The 21,491-nt window shown below is 44.9% G+C and overlaps 5 protein-coding genes across 7 annotated transcripts; 2 read left to right on the top strand and 3 right to left on the bottom strand.

The window, feature by feature from the left end:
• Window positions 1-336: 336 nt before the first annotated feature.
• LOC117145893 (mitochondrial coenzyme A transporter SLC25A42) lies at window positions 337-5,314 on the bottom strand. Of its 2 annotated transcripts, XM_033311742.1 has the most exons (6): window positions 5,063-5,314; window positions 2,386-2,616; window positions 1,584-1,887; window positions 1,258-1,523; window positions 864-1,050; window positions 646-793 (listed from the first exon to the last, which is right to left on the bottom strand). In XM_033311742.1, exons 2-6 carry the CDS (start codon window positions 2,594-2,596, stop codon window positions 646-648), a joined length of 1,116 nt encoding a protein of 371 aa, XP_033167633.1. In that variant the 5' UTR covers window positions 2,597-2,616; window positions 5,063-5,314. The 2 variants fall into 2 exon arrangements, with proteins under 2 accessions (XP_033167634.1, XP_033167633.1); XM_033311743.1 differs by lacking the exon at window positions 5,063-5,314 and having other exon boundaries at window positions 337-793; window positions 2,386-2,596.
• Window positions 5,315-5,979: 665 nt separating this feature from the next.
• Window positions 5,980-7,464, top strand: LOC117144856. Its single transcript, XM_033310258.1, has 3 exons — window positions 5,980-6,287; window positions 6,349-6,895; window positions 6,960-7,464. The coding sequence occupies exons 1-3, from the start codon at window positions 6,094-6,096 to the stop codon at window positions 7,284-7,286; spliced, it is 1,068 nt and encodes a 355-aa protein (XP_033166149.1). The 5' UTR covers window positions 5,980-6,093; the 3' UTR covers window positions 7,287-7,464.
• On the bottom strand, window positions 7,404-7,828 carry LOC117144857. Its single transcript, XM_033310259.1, has 2 exons — window positions 7,595-7,828; window positions 7,404-7,533 (listed from the first exon to the last, which is right to left on the bottom strand). Exons 1-2 carry the CDS (start codon window positions 7,742-7,744, stop codon window positions 7,480-7,482), a joined length of 204 nt encoding a protein of 67 aa, XP_033166150.1. The 5' UTR covers window positions 7,745-7,828; the 3' UTR covers window positions 7,404-7,479.
• Window positions 7,829-8,590: 762 nt separating this feature from the next.
• Window positions 8,591-20,292, top strand: LOC117142635 (fatty-acid amide hydrolase 2). Of its 2 annotated transcripts, XM_033306739.1 has the most exons (5): window positions 8,591-8,999; window positions 9,057-9,111; window positions 14,091-14,271; window positions 18,288-18,335; window positions 18,597-20,292. In XM_033306739.1, coding segments are annotated over exons 1-5 (1,659 nt in total). In that variant the 5' UTR covers window positions 8,591-8,998; the 3' UTR covers window positions 19,971-20,292. The 2 variants fall into 2 exon arrangements, with proteins under 2 accessions (XP_033162630.1, XP_033162631.1); XM_033306740.1 differs by lacking the exons at window positions 8,591-8,999; window positions 14,091-14,271.
• LOC117142639 (succinate--hydroxymethylglutarate CoA-transferase) lies at window positions 9,880-11,781 on the bottom strand. Its single transcript, XM_033306743.1, has one exon. The coding sequence runs from the start codon at window positions 11,654-11,656 to the stop codon at window positions 10,331-10,333; it is 1,326 nt and encodes a 441-aa protein (XP_033162634.1). The 5' UTR covers window positions 11,657-11,781; the 3' UTR covers window positions 9,880-10,330.
• Window positions 20,293-21,491: the final 1,199 nt, after the last annotated feature.

Genomic DNA, 21,491 nt, shown 5'->3' with positions numbered 1-21,491 from the left:
CCCCCGCATAAGATTTTATCGCTTAATCGCCGGAGTTGCCACCTGTCACAAGCATTGGCGCGCGCTTTAAAAACGATTAAGATAATCGATCAGTTAAACAATTTTGTAAATTTTAATAATAAAAACACACTAACGTACAAGAATTACATAGTATATGCTTAAGATGGTTTCGCTGGTGAACACCCTTAAATTCATGACTATTTTAGCAGTCGCAGCGCCTTGACATCGAGTTGAAAATACACAATATACAAAATGTTCGGGTAAATCGTAATCATTAATCTAGGAGTAAACGTGTGTGGTGTACAATTATGTTATTGTCAAAGCAACACCATAGAATACGAGGTCCTGGGGAGCAGTAAGTGCCAGGCGAGTCATTATTCAGACAGTTTATTGGCTGATATACTTTCGGCTTACGACGATAATAAATCAATTACGGTTAATAACAAAGTTAAGCGCTTTCGGGTGTCTTCACTTCATTGCTTCTCTCCCTCACAACTAACAGCTAAAAATATCTAACAATTAGAGCATGTCGGTGCTTCACTTCTATCTCCTCAGCTCATCCATCGATCACGAGACTTAAGATCAAAGCAGTGCGTTTTTGGTGTGGTGTTTATGGGTGACGTGTGGCAGGGGCAGGGAGCTGGGCTATTTCTCAACCCGTCTCAAGTTGGCCAGCTCCGTAAGCCACGCCTTGATCAGATCGTAGGTGGAGAAGCTGATGCCCACGGCGATGGGTCCCTTGATCCAGTTCATGCTGAGTCCCTTGTAGAAACCGTTCTTGATGCCCTCCTCGCTGTTTGGAAACACCAATGGAAATCGCAATTGAATTATGGATAAAATCGTTAACAAAGATTTGGACGCACCGATAGATCTTGACGAGAGTCTCCAGGATGGTTGGGTACCGATCTCCGCCAGCCGTGTTCACCCGCATTGTCTGCATTCTTCGCCGCACAATGTCCAATGGATAGCTGGCCGTTTGTCCGGCGGCACCAGCCGCAGCACCGAAGGCCAGCGAGACTAGAGTATTGGGTTTACTGTTGCCGACCACTTCTGCAAGCGGACAAATCATTTAGTTGGCAAATTCAGTGACTAACAATTAACAGGAGAACATAGGTAACTGCTACTAAATTATCTGAATAATTCCACAGTAAACTTGGGGCTTAAAACCGAATTCTGTGTACATATACAAGAATTTTTAAACGAACACCTCCCCTAAGTCTATAGTATTTTATATTAGGATGTAGTTAGTATTCCTACCATAGTATTCCCGCTTGAGAGTCTCGTAGGTGAAGAAGGAGGTGCCCGCATAGGGAATCACGCCGAGAACTGTCGCCCAGTAGCCGCGGAACAGTGTCCGCGGACCCTCCTCCACCCAGATCTTGGTGAAGACCTGTCGCAGCGTCCGATAGCCAGTATACCGATCCGTGACGGCCATGCGGGCGCGTGCCAGGTCCAGAGGATACGTCAGCGACTGTGAGGTGATTCCCGCCAGTGAGCCAGCCAAAAACCGACGACCTTTCGTGCTGCAATATAGAATGATTGGCCATGAAGTTTATGGGAATCTAGAGCAGAGTAGAACTCACTTGGTGCCGTCCTTGTCGACGTGCAGGATGCGACGCCACTGCTCGTGGGCCGTAAACTGTATGGCTGCGTAGGGCACGATCCTGGCCATCGTGGCCGAGTTCCCCCGCCACAGGGCCAAAACGCCCTCGTTAGCATAGGTGTTTTGCAGGTAGCGCAGCGAGGCTCGGAACGAGAAGGGCACATCGTTGCGGATCTGGAAGTTGATCTTGGTGCGGTCCAGCGGGGCGATGACCGTCTTGGCCAGCGCCCCCGCCGCTGCTCCGGATATCAGGCTGATCACCACCTGGTCGATTTTCTGGCGCACTGAAAGATAATAAAAAATAAATTAAAATGAATAGTAAATCTCAATATGCATTCATACCCAAATGCGCGACTATGGATAAATAAACGGAGGGACATAGGAAACTCTGACTTTCCACTACACTCTAAAATTTAGTTTGGTTTGCAGTCAAATACTCGACATTTTACTGCCGACAAACACAAAAATTCAAGAGTTTTCATTGTGTCGCCAATATAATTTAGCGTTTCCCTAATTTTTGTTTGGACATGTTCGCCATTCAAAAGGAATTGAAGTGCCTACTATAAAATTTAAGTTTAAGCTTATATTTTATTAAGTAAATTTCCTATTTCTTAGAAGTTACTAGGAATTTGAAATCACTTTGGGAAAAGATTCATTTGATTTCATGTAAATGTTAATAAGATTGCAGCCTTCGAGTATCAAAATGTTTGAAATCCTTGGCGATTTCAAAACATGCGCCTGGAAAACAAATCTCTTGTGAATTGTCTTTGCGCATTACTTACTGGGTGTGACTGTGACGTTGGGAGTGACTGTAGTGGCGGGTACGAGGACTACTCCAGATGTTTCGGATGGGCTCAGCTGGGTGCGGGATGTGTCCACATCGTCCAGGTCCGCGGACAGCGTCGCCGAGGCCGTGGTCATCGTGCTCGAGAGCTGACTACCCGTGGACTTGATGGACATGGCGATGTTGGGCTTCTCCAGGAGACGGCTCATCGCAGACTCGGGCTGGGGACCTGAAATCAATTTGCATATCAATCCGAGCCGGCTATATTGGGCCGCCAAAAAAGCGCAGGCTTATCGACACCACAGATAAGAGCTCAATATGGCCAAAACTAATCTAAACCAGCCGAAAATTGCTTCGCTTTCATAAGACTTCCCAGCAGAGACATCTAACAAACTGAGTGGGCGCTGCTGTACAGCTGAGGTCAACATAATAGCACAACTAACTTACATATTAATATTTTGAGAAAAGAGGTACTAAAATCAATGTAACATGTTAAGTTTAAGCTGAAAGCATTTCTATTTTATCATTAATTATTTGTAAATTATATATTTAAATCTAGAATTCTTCTAAACACAGTAGCTAATAGTTTAGGTGCAACTTTATGACAAGTGTTTGGATTTCTTATCAGCCAACGTCAAAAACACAGCTTCGGATTTTGCTGATAATTGATTTGTGTGACCAATAATGAAAAACAAGAGTACTGTTCTTATTGTATTGATTGTGAAGAGTAAATATTTTGGGTGCTAGTCTTGCACAGTCAGGTGTATTTATGGAGCCCAGGAAAACAATATGTGTGCCAGTTGATAGCGAAAACACACATTTCGCAAGTTCATGCAAATAATGTGCGGCTCTCGCAATTGTTTCGTAATTGTTAGAAGCACGTTCCCTTGGCATAGGTTTGAAAATAGGCACTCGGATGGATGGCTTTTAGCGTCCAACCAACCCATAATACTGACCAATATTCAGCTATCTGGCCAAGTTCCATTGCCTGCCGGCAATTGAACTTTGCTTGGACCCCAAGTCGAGTCATTCCGCCAACAACTCGGGTTCTCAGCCGGAATTGATAAGGCTCGGACCAGCTGCTAATTGCGTCTTACAATAGATAGAAGTGGAGTGTTCCAGAAGAGATCGGAACGGATCGATGTACCCGCTCTCGACTCTTTCGCACTCCAAAGCCAAACCGGTTGGTTTCGTGTGCTCATTATGGAAGGCAAAAGGCGCCGAATTATCAGCTGAAATACATAATAATGCCTTGTGTATATATACATATATATATGTATCTGTTTATGTGTGGCACACACCTCCAAAACAATTATCATGCCGAATATTGAAATGTGAGCTCAGCTCGCCCGAATGTGCGGAGTATGACAACACGTGTGTTTTGATTACCGATTTCTTTGGGGGTTGGGCACTTTTCCAAGTTCAACAGCTGAGCGCGGCTAAAATTAAACGCTTTTCATTGAGCAGCCGGTGCGGGAAATCTTTGAGAGAAAAACCCAGAGCGTTCATCAAAGCGATTGAAAATGAGTGGAAAAGTGCAACCTTGAACGTGAGAATCGTAGCTGTACAGTGGTTACTGGTTAAGGATGGCAGTAAACATATTATACCATTTTAAATTATATAGAAGTGAGTGGGCATAACAAACATTAAGCAACTACTAAGATTAAGGAAATTAACTAAATTATATTGATTTTATAGCTGATACGTTTCAAATGCAGCTTTCTGGTACAAGTATTCACTGTACTCAGCGATTTCAGCTCTTCTATCTTGAAAAGTTGGGCCAAAAGTAGTTTGACAAATATTCCGCGCCTTTGCTTGCGGCTTAAGTGTGATTTTAGCACAGCCCCTTGATATCTGGCCCCCCATAAACAACTTATTTGATAAGGAATTCGAGCGATGGACGGCACTTTTCGACCACTGTGCACTGGGATGCTGTTGTTGCCGGCGCTTGATAAACGTAAACAAGCTCGTTAGGCGGTGTTTGTGCACTTTTTTCTCTGCTTTTGCACTCAGTCAAGGTTGTGGCTTACTACGGATCCAGTTTATCCAGCAAGTGTTTTCCACATTGCTTCTGGCTATGAAATTTGTTTGCTATAAATAGCCCGGCGGAGGGGGGTGAGGCGGGATGTAGAGATAGTAAAGCAGCTACAACATCATCTCAACTGGACTTTGTACCCCCTTGGAAGAAAATAACAAAAAAACAAATGAGGCAATGGAAATTTATGCAAATTGCTCGGAAAGTGCACTTTCACATGCGGAATTTTCTGGGCAATTTATTTCCTCGAACAATAATTCGATTCGCAATACTTTTGTTTGTTGTTTACAAAGCTGAAATCAGTCTTATAAGAATCATACGTGACTTAATTCTGATTGGACTGAGTGCGCCTAGGGGAATGTAAAACAGCTGTTGCTTGTAAGTGTTCATGTTGTTGTTGTTTGTTTCTCTTAAATTTAAGTACTTTGTGATACAGGCCAGTGTGCACCAACTGTTTGTCAATCCATTTATTCGCTCTTGTTTACACCGATTAAACGCTTGCAACATCCAAAAAAGACCACTCACACACGGACACCTTATATAATTGGGCAAAACTAGAACAACAAATTATTTTGTACACACACACGCATACGTATGCGTACATATGTATGACTTCATGTGTGTTTGGCTCTACACGCACCTTTGTTTTTGTTAGCACAGGTTCTTTTTTTTCGGCCTCCCTTTTCACTCCTTCGGCCTTGCCAACAATAACAACAACACACAGCAGTGGGAGTTTTCGCACTGATTTTCGATTCCAAAAGCACAGGGGCTGTATTCTCTTTAACCGCGAGCTAACTCTTTGTCTTTATTTCGGAATTTTCTATTTGTTAATGCACATTTTCCGCGCGATTCTCGACTCCGCCTGCGAAGCTCCAAAGAGCAATTGACAAAAACATCGAGAACTGTGCTCGGCGTTGCCATACTGACTGAGCTGCCAGACGGCGTGGGTGGAGTCCACGCTGGAGGAAAGCCAAGACAGCAACCATTCAACAGTGGCACAGTGGTGCACATTAAGAGAGGACTGCTGTTTAAAAATTTGTATCAATTTTTTTTCAGAGCTGTTATGTCATTGTTGTGCCATTGTCAATTGTAAAAGAAAGCAACCTTTCAAAAAGTTGTATATAATTTCAACATATGCTACAGATATTTGTGTTATTCACCGGCATACAAATTTGGCAGTCGAACAAGTTTGCTTAAACAAAATATTAGCCGTCTTGAGCTGCAAATGAATCACTCAAAAATGCCATATAAAAGGTAAAACATTATTTCCTGGTTTATAATTGTAATAAAACGGATAATGAATCAAATAGCTATTAAATTTTAGAGAATTTTTATGCACTTTGCATACTATGCATTTTTAACGTTAATGTCTTTCATAGGTCAAATCTGTTTTACACTCTTGCGCTTCGTTTTGGTAATCATTTTTTATTTAAGGGAGTAACGTTAAGAAGAGAATTAGTTTTTATTCTACTTAATTTGCCTAATTTTAATTTCGCCCCTTATATTCAAAAATGCAGGCTCGATAAAATCTCGACCGCGAAGATTTGTCGGGGGTGGCAACTCCGGCCCGTTTGTGGCGCAGCCAACTTCACGCGAGACGCAGCGAAAACAAAAAATACTGAGCTGAAGTTAATTGAGAAAACTCAAAATAAAACGCGAGTGAAAAGGACCATGAACTTAGACCTGCGATCGTACTCGCGCCACTGGCTCACGGAGTTTATCGAGCAGTACCAAGAGGAAGAGTGCCTCTGGCAGCCCAAGCACAACGACTACAGCAATCACACAGCTCGGAACAAGTCCTACGATCGCCTGGTGGAGAAGCTAAAAGAAGTGGAGCCCAATCCGGACAGGGCGATGGTAGTAAGGTGGGTCAAATGTCCATGCCAAATGTGGTACAGTTCAGTAAACACAACTCACCCTTTGCAGGAAAATTAACTCACTGCGGTCTGCTTTTCGGCGGGAATTCCGCAAGACGACTACCAAAGGCGACTACGCAACGCGCTTGTGGTACTACGACAAGCTGCTTTTCATCGCTGACCACAAGCCCAAGCGCCACGAACTCGGCACCAAGCCCAAGAGAGAACTCCATATCAGCTTCGACGACGAGGAGTCAATGGAGTTCGAGGACGATTCACACCACACGGGCAATCAGTCTCAGCACATGGAGTCCATAATACCCACGTCCCCGGACGATGTGGAAGATGTCGCGGCGACGGCCAGCAATGTGGTCGTCAGCAGTCAGGGCGCCACTCTGAGCACCATTTCGGTGACGCCCGCGGAGTGTGTGACCCTTGTCAAGAGCGAGGAGCACCAGGCGGCCGAAGCGGCGGCAGCCGCAGCCCAAGCACACCAGCAATTGGTAGCCCATGCAGCAGCCCAGACCTCCATTGCGGCGGCGGCGGCTCAGGGACATGCCGTGAAGGTCTTAGAGATCACCTCCCTAGACTCCAACTCCCAGCGCGAGATACAACAAGTAAGTAGCTCCAAAGCAGTGAAGAGTTCCTTAGTGTCTTCAATAACCTCCTCTCCCCATGCAGGCGGTCAATCATCTGGAGCACCACCAGCAGCAGCTCCACCTGCAGCAGACGAATGGTCAACATCAGGGCGTGCCCACCATCCAGATAGGCCGCGATCACTACCAGCCATTGTTTGGCAATGCCGGCACCACTGCCTATACCACCACAGCGGCTCCGAGCACTTCGCACCGGCAAGACGACGAGTACGATGCCATTGGCGTGAATGTGGCGAGCAAACTGCGCTCCATCAACGCCACGCAGCGGATCGTGGCCGAGAAACTGATCAGCGACGTTCTTTTCAACGCACAGCTGGGCAACCTCACCATTCACTCGGCCCTCACGCAGTAATCTCTCTTGTCCCTAGTCTAAGCATGTGTAGTCTCTGGCTTTATATCTCCATTTCGTCTGTGTCCCAACGTGCAGCCCGGCCAAAATGTGTTGCCCGGGCAGCAGCCGATTGTACCATAAAGTTTGCATGTAGTTTTAATTATTCTATACAATAAATAGATTGTATGTCTTAAGCTCATCACCAGATGGTTTGTCATTCCGCCGAACTTCCTGCGCCCGTTAGCTTGTTCCACACAAACCTGGCAAACTGGACAGAAAGAGGAGCTGCTGTCTTAAGCTGGTCGCCTTAAGGATGAGGACTAACATACCGTTACCGGCGGCATCTCGATCTGTTCCGCCTCCGTGACCAGTTTCCGGTTGCTCTGCATGTAGCTCCAGCCCAGATGGATCCCCACCAGACTGGGGATCATCACGATGGCCACCAGGTTGCGCGACACGAAAGAGGGCTGCTTGCTCATCTTTACAAAGTGTGTAAAACGGAATTATTATTATTTAACAGCTATCACAAATCAACAATGACGATGTGACCGCATTGCGATGTTTGTTTAATCTTATCAACGAAAAATACCAACTTACAACGCTGCTCCAAAACGGGCGGCTGGTTTTGAATAAAGTTTCTATCTCCCCCAAAGTTGGTCCAAAGTCCAACGTTTTCGGGGATAATAATGGGAAACTAAACGTCTCGCAATTCTTTGTCTGGCACATCGATTGCTTGGGCAGATAGGCATCTGTCATTAGTTTGTCGCGCTGGCTGGTTTTAATAACAAATGCGGTGGAGGTGGTTAGAGTAGATCAATGGCATTGTAAAAGGGAACTTCACTTCTCGTGGGGTATATTAGTTGCTGCGCAATTCTAGAAAGTTTTTTTGTGATTAAAAAAGGGCTAAAGTAACCTGGTAAGGTCGTTCGCTTTCATAACTAACATAAGATTAAAATTGTTAAAAAAAATTAAAAATGTGTAATTATACTACTTTACTTACAAGTTAAAATTGTTTAAGCTTTGAATTATTCAAATAACAGAAAGATGAAAACTAATTCGGAAAAATTAGAAAATATGTATCAAAATATTATAAGCTGTTGAAAGCAAACCTGAAATCTGAACTCTGAAAATTCAAATTAAACTGATTTAAAAACCCTAAAATTAATTTATAAATTTATTATCACAATAAAGCCCATTTTATTTAAAATAATGAAATAAATAAAAAATTTAAGTATGACCGTAAGCTTTCGTCTCAATCGCCATTCTGGTCACACTACGCAGGCAGGGCGAAGAGGCAGTTAACTAACTGTTAATTGATAGCCCACTGCGTCGCCAACTAACCTTTTCCCATATTCCCAACTCAACCCATTAAGTGCGAAATCCACACCCGCATCGCCGGAGGGGCGTGGGCGGGATCGGCTGGGGCGCTGGCTTTGGGGCCAAGCTGGAGGCTAAGACGCGGATGCGGTCTATGCACTTTGCGCACACAAACAACAACGGCAGCGGCAGAAGCAACAACAACACCAACGACAGCAATGGGCCAAAACAAACAAATTCTGTTATAGACGTCGACGTCGCTGCCATTGTTGTTGCTATTCCATTTTGGACAGCACCTGCAATTTGAGTTGTAGTTTCAGTTTTAGTTTTGGGTACCTGGCGAGCAGACGCTCCATTGGACAGTTTATACACATACACATACAGAGCTACATATTAGTATCTTTGGTTGATTTGCGAGTGAGTTCTCCCACCCATTGTTGTGCCAGCTGCCCCTAAATCCGCCCTTTTTGCCAGTGCTGAAATCGATAGTGACCGTCATCCGTTTGCACCTGGAGGAGCTGTGGCTCAGGTAAGCGAATCGCCGGTGCACAAGAACCCCGTCCCAATCACTCGTCCTGCACGGCTAATGCTCCGCCTGCTGGAACTCATCGGAAAGGCCAGTCAAGCGATTACGTTCAAGGCCAGGGAATTATTCCATAGTAGAACACGCCTCTCAACTTCTTGTCCCGAAGAAAAGGGGTCAATGGACAACTGCAGAATCATTGGAGATCATTGCATCAAGTGCTTAAAGTGTGAAGTGTGTTAGGGCTTCATGTGTATATAGTTCGATCGTCATTGAGGTCAATCTTTGCTAATCAGTTAGATCTTATGATATTATGTTCTACTTGATGGAGGCTATGAAAAGAATGTTTTCACATATCAATTGGGTAAACAATACAGTCTAATTTTGCTAAGCCGTCATTTGCCTATTCTATTTTTCAAAACGATATCAAAAGTTATTATTCTGCTTAAGTCAATATATGGTGGAACTTGATTTCAGGTAATATTGCTGAAATCTCAACATTACCTTATGAAGACAGTTGATGATCAGTAAAGTATGATTAGCAAAGTAGATATTACTATCCTACAAGCTCATAATGGCTGATGTATTGTTTAAACTACTCTGCCCTTAAACTAAAGGTGCGCATATTGTTCTTAAATCAATTTTGAGTCGTACTAGTATACCATGTAACAATCGTTTCGGAATTTCAGCTTACCCTAATTTAGACTTCTATAGAGATATCGTATTTTCAGTTTGTGAGATACTAATTGACGATATTTAACGAACGTGTTTTTGATTATAGCTTTAAGTGTTGACGTTTAATCCACTATATTTCACCCCGACCAGGAAATAGCTATAGAGACGTATTTGTTTGGTTGCGTATACTTCGTACCTTAACTAGGTAAAAATCAAAATGTTCACAGTCATTTACTTCATGATATTTACGACACATAACAGATTATTCGAAAATTAATCTTTGCCCTTTTTCATGGTCTTTTGAACCCGTCGTAGAAGTTTAGCAAATCGAGTTCTAATGAAATTCTGCTAACGACTTTGTATTACTTAGCTATCAGATCGTTATCCCAGCCTCTTTATGTTATTAGTTGCATTTCTATGAGAAGTTCATTTATTTTTTAAGGCCTTTAGTCGGTCTAATGTTATATGCATGATTATAACTAAAATATTTGGTCGTAAAAGACTTATGAAGCACTATATCAAAGGATTTAAGAATTCAATCCAAATCGGTTTACTGAATAATGTTATCCTTCTTCAGCTTGGCCAGCTCATCCGGCCCGTAGCCCAGTAGTTCGCCCAACACTTCATCCGTGTGCTGACCCAGAATCGGAGGAGCTGTCCGGGCATCGTTTCGCGCTTCGCTGAAGGTCACAGGAGGACCCACTACCTTGACAGTTCCGTCCTTGGGATGCCGCAGGCTTTTCACTAGGCCAATGGCCTTGATATGCTCGTCCTCGAAAACCTCGGGAATGGAGTTAACAGGTCCCACGGGAAAGGAGGCGCCCTCGAAGAGCTTCATCCAGTTGCGCGAGGTGTCCTCGGCTAGCATTTGCTCCAGGATTCCCAGCAGCTCCACTCGATTGGTCACGCGATCCTTGTTGGTCTTGAATTTGGGATTCTGCGCCAAATGGTCCACTTTAAGGCGGCGACACAGGTCCTCAAACTGAACATCACTGCCAGTGCCCAGGGTGAGATAGCCGTCCTTCGTCTTGAAACTCTGATACGGAACGATGCTGGAGTGCGCGGTGCCCATCCTTCCTGCTTCGACCCCGGAATTCAGGTAGTTGCTACCCACGTTGAGCAGCAGGGAGCAGCAGGTGGACAACAGGTCGACTTCGATCTTCTGGCCACGTTGCGTGCGGGTCCTTTGATAGAGGGCTGCCAAAATCGCTCCATGGGCGTACAGTCCCGTAGAAATGTCGGTCACAGCCACGCCCACCTTGCTGGGCGGTCCATTCCGCTCCCCGGTGATGTGCATCAGTCCACCAACCGAAGAGGCAATCACATCGTAGCCGGGTCGCTTGGCATACGGTCCCACAGAGCCATAACCCGTCATGGAGCAATAGATCAGCTTGGGATTCACCTTACGCAACTGCTCGTAGCCCAGGCCGTAACGCTCCAAGGTGCCGGGCACATAGTTCTCCACCAGCACGTCGCTGATCTCGGCCAGGCGATGGAGGAGCTGTGTGCCGCGCTTGATATCGATACAGATGCTCCGCTTATTGCGATTGGGGGCCAGGAAGTAGGCGGCATCGTTGCTGTTCTCTAGAAAGGGTGGTCCCCACTTACGCGCCTCATCGCCAAAGTGTGGACGCTCCACCTTGATAACTTCCGCACCGAGATCCGCCAGAACCATGGTGCAATAGGGGCCCGCGATGATGCGCGATAGGTCCAAAATCCGGATACCGTGCAGCGGGTGGCGTTCGTCCACATCGCTGGCATTAGCATTATCGGCTGCGTTGTTTTTATCGCCAACGGCTGCAAAGTTTCTCAAGCCCGGGCGGCAAACTCCGTAATTAAGCAATCCCCGGACGAGGCGCAAATTCTGTGACAACATTGTTCTTTTTTGTTGCTACTTGTGGGTCAACTAATCTGTAGCCAGTACACACATGTATGATGTGTGTGGAAAGTTTTGCGGGCCGACTTGATCCGCGGCCACTTTTATCGTCACTGAAAGTGGCCCTCCATCCAAAAGTCGTCGGAAGCTCGTAGTCTTATCTCTTTTGAGTTGCTCTTAACATTCGCCTAAGAGTGGGAGCTTTTTGTTAACTATCTAAAGACTGCGATAAACAATACCTGGTAGCCCAAAAAACGAAAAAGAATAAGAAAAAGAGTCTCTCTTTGCGCTTCACCTTGGGGAGTTTCCACCGAGAATGTCGCGCATCCTTTCGGTTTCATGGGGGGAATTGCCTCAGCTGACCACCAGATAATGAGAGGTTAGTCATCCGCGATGCCATGCCATTTAGTGGAGATCGAATGCTTTGTTTTGTTCTGTACTCCGATTATATCACCTTGCTGACATCTTGGATAGCGTGATCTTATAGTAAGCGCGATCCGCCTGAAATCAAAACAGCATTTTGTTTTTCTTGAAAAACTGACAGGCCACGAGCCTAATGTGCGGCAATTATTCCCTAATGACCAGCACAATTAAAATGTAATTTGAATGTCGTGGCTGGATAACTTACGCCTCAATGCTCACCATAAGTGTCAGGCGGATTAGTAATCCGCAAGTACTACGTTTAGTGATGTTAATTGATGGGCATAACTGGTTCATCCACGCGCAGGCGATTAATTAAGATTCATGCACAGGGAAAGAATTGTACTCAAATTAATTCCTAGAAACCGATTTTCAATAATAATAAGACATATTATTCAAATTGCTGTGTAATAACGAGATTAGCATACAAAGTATGAACGTGACGAACTTTTAGGGAGCAATGATCTGTAAGATTCTTTGGCAATTTTAATAGATACTAATTAATTCATTCAAATACTTTTATTCTATTGGTTCTTATCTGAGTGGTGAGCAAGTTAGAATAACCAGTAGCATCTTCTTAAAAGTAAAAGTAAAGTATAAGCGTGGGCATATTATTATCTCGCCAAGATCATTGCCCACATCTTGGGGATTCAGCTTAAAATAGCATCGTCTTTCCCATAATTATTGCTCCTTATCGACAAAGTCGACGTAGCCATCAGTTCTTGAGGACCATGATGGCCTTGAAATAGTTTTCTCTTGTATAGAAATTCTAGCTAATTTTAGAAAATACCTGTTCCTGGCCAGTTACTAACTTGTTAGCGAGGTGTAGAAGTTGGTTCAAGGTTCTAGTTCCTTGGAAATGTTTTCTCAATGCGGGCTTTTCCCCCGGAAACCTCGCCTCGTGGAATCAATATTTATTTTCAAACTGACGTTGCACTAATATGTGCGCAGTGATCTCAGTTTTAGCTGGTAGTGGGGTCAGCATATGTACATGGCCTAAACAGCCCGATACGATCCGAAAGCCATAGCCATAGCCCACTTGCTCTCGCCGATCTGTGTAATTACGATGGGAGTCCTCCCTTTGTTCGCAACGTTGTAAACAAGGCGATATCTTTCCAAGATTCGAATGCTACTTTAATCACTTGGGATCAAGAGTTCAGGCCATGTAATTGTCGATCTACGGAATGACGCACTTGCTCGCTTTATGGCCATTTCCTTTGGGCCAGCCGGGAATCACGTTCACAATCACGCCGGTCATTATGCCCAAGCGGATCTTAAGAGACAGCCTAAGAGAACCAGTTTCCGAGCAGATAGAGCTTCGCAGCGCTTGGGAGATTGGGAAATGGGAGAGTCGGGCTTTAAATACTCGGTGGCAAGCTTAACCAGCGTTTATTTACTCAGCTCGTCTCGCTCGCGTCGGTTCGGCTCGTGGATCCATCAGATACACACGTACAGATACATATATATATACAGAAAGAAACCGAAAGCGATACCGATTCAGATGCACATGCAGATGCTGATGCAGATTGAGATAGCCAGTGTGTTTTGAGTGAAACAAAATGAAAGCCGGCCAAAGGCTGGGCATGCGTCGGCAGCTCGGCTGTTCCCAATCGGCTAATTCGCGAGTGCATCCCGCAGATAGCACTGCCAACTACGATTGCTAGCGGCCAATGCAGTCCAGAAAGCCGCGACTCGACTATTAGCCAACTGACCAAGCCAAAAAGCCAAAAGCATCTCGTCGAGCTCTCAACTCTCGGTACCCAAAAAAATTGTGCAAGCCAAAAAGTCGATTGCAGTCGTCAGCTGCGGATTGCCGATTGCGGATTGCACAATCCTGGCAACCTGTTGCTGTTCGTTGGCTGCTGTGTGTGTGTTTGGTGTCTGTGTTAGCCGCGTTGTAGAATCTCGTTATCCAGCGTATCCAGTCGGAGATACGCAGATCACATCACATTTTCCCCCATCGAGTGGTGCGTTGAGAGAAAACCGTCAAAATTGCTGTGCTACTCTGTTCCAGGATCCTGGGGTACATCATGCGCCGCTTCCTGCGCTCGGCCATGATCGTCTTCAGCTGGTTCGTCGTCCCCTACAGCCGGTACACCAACATCAAGGTGATCCGGCGCAAGTTGCCGCCCATCCGGAGCCACCTGCTCGAGATTCCCGCCGTCGACCTGGCCAAGCTGATTCGCACCAGAAAGGTGAGTACTTGCAATCCTCCAATCCCCCCAAAAATTGGGTCACTTACGCAAAGCAAAGCAGTAGCCACCTGGTAAATGGGTCGGCCGAAAACTTGCCAAATCAATTGGAAAGACTGTTGCCACAGTGGCGGTTTCTGTTGCCACATTTATTGGATACTGGCCAATAGTAGCTATTGATTGCAGCCAACTCCCGGTGAGTTGGAGAAATAGATAGTTTCGCTTTTTTTTCTGGCAGAAAGTAAAAACTCAGACGAGACAATGACGCGAGTTTCTAATTTTTCACTTTATAAGACGCGGAGCACTGGCCCCTAACATTTCAATTAGACAAGTAAGCCATTAAAAAGGTCGAGGGTAGAACGAATGGACGGCAAGCAAAGGGGTAAATACCCTAACCAGACAAATAACTTTAAACAGAACTGCAAAATCAAATTAAAGGCAGGTTCAAAGTCTATGCTTCACTTAAAAGGAAATGTAATTATTAGAAGAATTAATATTCTGGTTCGCTTCAGGCTATATTAGTTTAAAAGTTAATCAAATGGTCAGCCTATTACCAACTAGATTTGGCAATAATTACTCATTAAATTCCAATTCACAACCAATAGAGTTTATATTTTAACGATAGCTAATAGAATTGAAAGCGTAGTAAAAGGCCTATTTATTAATTTGAGGTCATAATTAGGTGGCAATTGCTTCACATTAAGCCAATTGTGAGTAAATAGCCAAACTTCAGGGGTCAATAAGCTCAGATCGAGTGGCTAAAGTTCATAACATTTAAAAGTTCCCAGCTGTCGGATGCGGAAAACAGCGACAACAAAAAAAACCGCGCGCAGTTTTGTTTATAAATTCAGAATAACGATGATTCTTACTTTTTGCCGTTGCCTTGCTATTGGAAGATTTTGGAAAAAATTCCTATGGCGAAATTTGCCAACATTTAATGAAAAACGTTTTTATTCAAAATCCTGTTTTTAATGCGTCTTTTCGACGCTTCGAGAAGCATAACATCGCATCGAGTGACCCTAGGCCAGAGTATTACCGCCAGATGAAATCGAAATCAATTTGGGTTTTTTCCCCCTCCATTTCTACCGCCGCCTCGCCATCGCGAGCACTTAAGCCAATTGGCCCAAAACCAAAACACCGAGGGTCTGGGATATAGACGCGAGGCATTGAGGAAACCGCCGGCTTAGTCATCTAAAGCACTAGCCAAGCGTTTTTTATGACGCCAGCGCCAGTTTCGCAAATCATCATAAATATGGGCAAGGCCCGAGGGTCTCACTCTCTGCAAGCGAAGCTGTATCTGTATCTGTTCCTATATCTGTATCTTTATCCATATCATATCAAAATCAAAGTTGAAGATACGAACTGTTCGGGCTGCCAATTACATGCCACTAGTGTACATATTATCCACGGGATGTGCAAGATCTGTGCTCCGTTCGTTGGTCCACATCGTGTGAGGTCACCACCACTGGCGGCGAGTGGGGAGGGAGACCTTATCGCAACACCAAGTGGCGACCACCACCCGCCCTCCACTTACCATATCGTGTGCTCAGTGGGCTGCCTTTGTTTAATCGCTGTGTGCTGCTGCTGCATGGAAAAAACTTGCACTTGGATGGATGGATGGTAGTTGGGTTTTTAGTGCACGTCCGTCTGAAGTACGAAAATTGTACTTTATTTATTTTTTAGTGGCGCTTTTTATGGCCGCTGTCTTGTTTCGGCGAGGCGGTCATATGGTGCGTACGAGTGCTAAATATTATTATTTTAATTATGCATCTTTATATGTGTTTTTTTTTACCCTCTTAATTGCTCGTTGGGTTTCATTGCCATAGGTTAGGCATTGCCTCACAGCGAGCCAAGCGTAATGATTTTGTAATTGGCATTATATCAGAACTAGTTGGTTGATCAACTGCTAGTACATATATTAAATAATAATAATTGCCGTTTCAGCGACCAGAAGTTGCATTTAAGAAAGTGATACTGCTAATTGCCCTTGTCCGCTTGCGAACTTAAGTGGATTCCCTGGGTTTTAGGTTTCTGGGTAGAGGCACCAGATGATCTATCTGCAATCTGAAATCTGCTCATGTGGATTCGTACTTGAATCGCATAATTCGTGTTTCGTTTTTTCGTGTTTTTCTTTTTCGCTCCGCCTGTTGACTCTTTTAGCACGTACTTCATACACCATATAGTACCATCATACGTACTTAAAAGCCGCACTTCAATCTGTGTGTCGCGATTTCTTTATACTATATACTATGTATACTCTATGCTATATGCTCTATACTCTATACTCTATGCCGTGCCACAAGATCTTTTCCACATTGTAAAAACCAGAGCGTGGATCGTTGGTATCGGATCGGAATCGGAGTCGAAAGCGCTTTTCGGTCGCTGATTTTGTAGCATGCCCCCCCTTGGCGAAGCCCTCGACTTGCCATTATTGGTTGCATGCTATTGGCCGGTTGCAGCGTGTTTACCTGGTCGGAACCCCCTCTGGCCGCCACTACACTTCTTACTACACTGGAAGTCATTGAAAAAGTCAAGTAGCCTTAATTTTAATTATACATAGGCACATACCTACATACGTACGTATATGGCTTTCATATACGCCGGTGCATCATTTGTGCGTTGCATGAGCCCAAATTAAGGCGAAGTGGTAAGACGGCAATTTATGTCTCAATCGTAATAAAGACGGGGCACATGGAAGGCCTTCTGCCTCCGATTACCCAGATTAACTGAAATCAAGTTCAGAGGTTACCCTCGATGGCAGAATGTGGTTCGCTACGAGTATCTGGTTTCGATTGAGTGATACCCATTTGATTTGAGTGCAGCGAAGCTCGGTTTGATTGATACATACTTCCCCCATCAATTACCAATTCAGATTATCTGAAAAGCGGGTGAGAATGTGATTAATTACATTATCGGCTCCATCACACAGCCAGTGCTTACGAGACTAAGTGCTGTTGATGGGTGATTATAATTGTATCGGTTCTCGGCATAATTATAAGTTTATTCACTGCTAATTCCATGGCTGATATGTGAGTCATGGGAGAACATACGTGTTTTGATCTATTGATCGCTTTATTATCCGCAAATATCGACATTCTTTGTATTCCCAATCCCATTTATATACACTCACTCTTTTATTTTATTGTTTTGTTTGTCAGCCTATTTGGTTTTATCGCTGCAAATGTTTTCTTTGTGAATTAATTGTGACACATAAATATGGATGGCAAAACAGTGATCAAGACGTGCTGCAGCCTGTGGATTAGCTACTTAGTGTTCCTTACCTTTTATTTAAATAATCGATCAACGCTTTGTCAACATTTTGTTGTGATTACCGCACAGATAACTTGTTTTCTGCCTTAGAATTCTAATTTACTCAAGATATTGCACAATCTTTATACTCCTATTATTATCTCTGTGACTTTAGTTGGCGCCGAGTATTTTTTATTTCCTTAATGCATGTTTGATTGATACATTGTTGATCGCCAGCTCAAGCCATAAAGAACTCTTCAGGTCAACAAATCTATTGACTTCGCTGAGGAATAACACGGAAATCAGTCTGAATGATATCTCAATCGACTCATGGCACTGGATTATGTATTTTAGCATACTTCGATCTATGTATTGACAAGTGAATCAATTCCAAGAGTAGCCTCTTTGAACTGAGACCCCAAGAGTTCTATACCCTCCCATGGCATTCGCACATTACTCATACGTCATGTGGCCGCTGATAATGGGCGGTCGAAAGTGCATGTACCGCACGATGAACGTCACGACTGCAAGTTGTGTTTGGGTTTGTCTTTTTATTGATTTTAATTTAACTCAAATTGCTTTTTTGCCTCGCCACTGGCACTGGCCGCTTCCCAATAGACTGCTGAATTGATTGCTGGGAATTTGAATTGAAATGGGGTAGGGGTATATAGGTACGGGTATGGGTATGGGAATCCGAGAGGAATGTGAGCTGTTCGGAATGCGAGGTAACCTGCGGAAATACTCAAACATTCTTTGCTTTCCACTTGCAGATTAAAAGCGAAGAAGTCGTGGAGGCCTACATTGAACGATGTCGACAGGTGAGTTATAATGGTTATAATCATTTACGATTGTCATTTACGGAGTAATAATAAATAATTGAATTAATTGTATGTGAAGTTTTATATTATCGCTGGTAAATAAAACGAATTTTTTATTCGTTACCCTAAAATACCTATAATATCAACTTTACACTCATCCGTATAATTTATTGATCAATTAAAAAGTATAAATTATTAAAAAATATTTGAAATGTAGTTTATTTTTCTGTGCACTAAACTTTTCCGTTTGATTTCTTGCAGGTGAATCCCCTGATAAATGCCATCGTGCAGGATCGCTTCGAGGAGGCATTGGAGGAGGCTCGGGAGATAGACAACGTGATAGCGATGGGCATCAACAGCGTGGAGTCGATGGAGGAGCTGACCCCGTTGCTGGGCATCCCGGTGACCGTCAAGGAGAGCATTGCCGTCAAGGGCATGACCAACCAGGCAGGTCGCGTCTTCAAGACGCCGCAGATAGCCAAGTCGGATGCGCCGGTGGTGGAGCAGATCAAGCGCTCCGGCGGCATCATCCTGCTGGTGTCCAACACACCGGAACTCTGCCTGCTGTGGGAGACATACAACAACGTCACGGGTCAGACGAAGAATCCGTACGACCTGAAGCGCACTCCGGGCGGATCATCGGGCGGCGAGGCGGCCCTCCTGGCCAGCGGTGCCTCCCTGCTGGGCCTCACTTCGGACATTGGCGGCTCGTCGCGCCTGCCGGCCATGTTCAGTGGCATCTGGGGCCACAAGCCCACGCCGTATGCGGTCTCCTTCCGAGGTCATCATCCGACGAGTGACTTCCCCAAGTGGGGAGACTTCTTCACCATCGCGCCGATGACCCGCTACGCCAAGGATCTGCCGCTGCTGCTCAAGTGCATGAGCGATCCCACGGGTCCCAAGCTAACGCTGGACAGGCCGATCAGTGTGAATGGTATCCGGTTCTTCTTCATGGACAACGACGGGCCATCGGGCATGATGCGGCCGCTGAGCAGGGATTTGCATGCGGCCATCAACCGCGTGGCCACCGATTTCAATGCCAAGCGGGTGAACATACGCAAGATGAAGTGGTCGCTGGACATCTCGCTGTCCGCCATGCTGACCATGAAAAACATCGAGACCATCTACCACAAGACGGAGGAGGGCGAGGAGCCCAAGACCGTGTGCAAGGAGACGGTCAAGTACTTCTTCGGATGCTCGGACAGCATCCTGCCGTCGGTGATCTTTGGCCACCTGCAGAACTTCATGAAGATCATCCCAAACTCGCGCCACAAGCACCTGGCCAGCATCATCGAGGCGCTCAAGACTGAATTCAAGGAGATGCTGGGCAACGACGGCGTCTTCCTCTACCCGACCTTCCCCAACACGGCGCACCAGCACTACCAGATCTACCACAAGCTCCTGGAGCCCATGTACATGGCCATCTTCAACACGCTTGGCCTGCCGGTGACCAACTGCATGATCGGTCTGGACCGGCGCAACCTGCCCATGGGCATCCAGGTGGTGGCCAATCCGGGCCAGGATCACCTCAGCCTGGCGGTGGCCCGCGAAATGGAGCGCCGCTACGGCGGATGGGTCCGTCCTCCGTCCGAGGACAGCCACAGCAGCAGTGGGAGCAGCAAGCAGCGTGGCTAGCGGGCGCTGACCGGAGGATTGGCTTTATCCTGTGCGTGATTCATTTGTACTTTGTTTTGTTATTAGCTAATTGTACACTGTCGAGCAGTTAGGGAATTTCAGAGAGACTTTAAATGGATTTAGACAAATCACTGTTATCAGCCAAAGTTGGCTGAATGGTAGAAAGGAAAGGAATCCCTAGAGCAGCCTCTATACTTTATCAGCATTTTATTCGACCATTACAACCATCACACCACCAAATGTTCGTTCGGGACCTTCGAAATTAGTAATCCCTCAATCGCGAGTCATTACCACCCATTGTATTAAATTATTGTCAAAAAAACTCCACTGAGCTGTACATCGTATTCGTATTCGTAATCGTATTATCTTTACCTATATGTAAATATTCGTCTAGCATCTAAGTGTTAGGTTTATGTCGCGTCCGGCAGAGATCGATAAATATAACCAGTATGTGTATGTATGTACGTTTTGTAGCATCTCTCGCTTAAACAACTTGAAAACTTTACAACTTTTGCAAAGAACCAAATTCGTTGAATAAATACGTAACAGAAAAAATATTAACCGAAATTTCAACTTCTGTGGCGCAATTGCCGCCGAAAAGCAGTTGGCCTCCACTTGGAAGCCATCGAGGGAGGTCCGAGTTCGAGTCGGAGAATCGGAGTCCGCGCGAGTGCTTGGAAATTGGGCCCACCTGAGCGGTGGACCCGAAGACAAAGTGAAACAAGTATTAGACGGCTACTAGAGACAATACACGCTCGGATACGTGTACCACTTAATAAATGGTTCCACTTCGCTGCCCGGCATGGAGAATCTTACTACAGTCGGACCTGTTTTTGGCAAATTCCGATACTAACTAGCTTATTGGAATAACAGAGATTTAATATAGTCAGTAGAAGACTCCAGACATTTTGACGACTTCGGGTTTTACGCTGTGAACTTTGATCGGCGTTATTACTTCTTAACAAATGGTTAATTATGAAGAATATAATTTTCATCTTGTTTCTTTCTCAACTACAAATATAATATATTCAGAAACATGTGTCTAATATTTCACACTTTCTTCAGTTTAACAGAAAACTTGCCATATGGATAAAAGGTTAATAAACTCATTATAATATAGAGTGTCAACGCAGCTCTCCCTGGAAATGAAGTACATTAATGTATCACATGACTGTCGTTTCTATCGAGGCCCCACTGTAGTGCCTACCTACTTACCCAGAGACTGGGAAATCGCTAATCTAATAGCCTTAATCGTGCGCATGCGCAGCGGTTTTCCCAGCCAGCTGGCTGTTTAGTGAAGTATCTAATGCACTTTTGTCATTCGAGTTGCCGAATTTTGGGCACATTTTATTGGCCTGGCTGGGCGATTTTGGAGTTGGACAGGGGGTGTCCGCTAGTCGTTTGTTATTTTTCTATTGCAAAAAATGTGTTGTTGTTTTTCTTTTAGTGCGCGTGTGTAAGTGGTTAGTTTTTGGCTTTTGGAGTAGCCCAAGGTTGCGGCAATACGGCTTGCGCAATTCC

This window comes from Drosophila mauritiana, chromosome 3R, assembly GCF_004382145.1.
Source record: "Drosophila mauritiana strain mau12 chromosome 3R, ASM438214v1, whole genome shotgun sequence".
Lineage (NCBI taxonomy): Eukaryota > Metazoa > Arthropoda > Insecta > Diptera > Drosophilidae > Drosophila > Drosophila mauritiana.
Note: the sequence above shows the minus strand (reverse complement) of the source record. Positions and strands in the feature narration are given on the sequence as shown.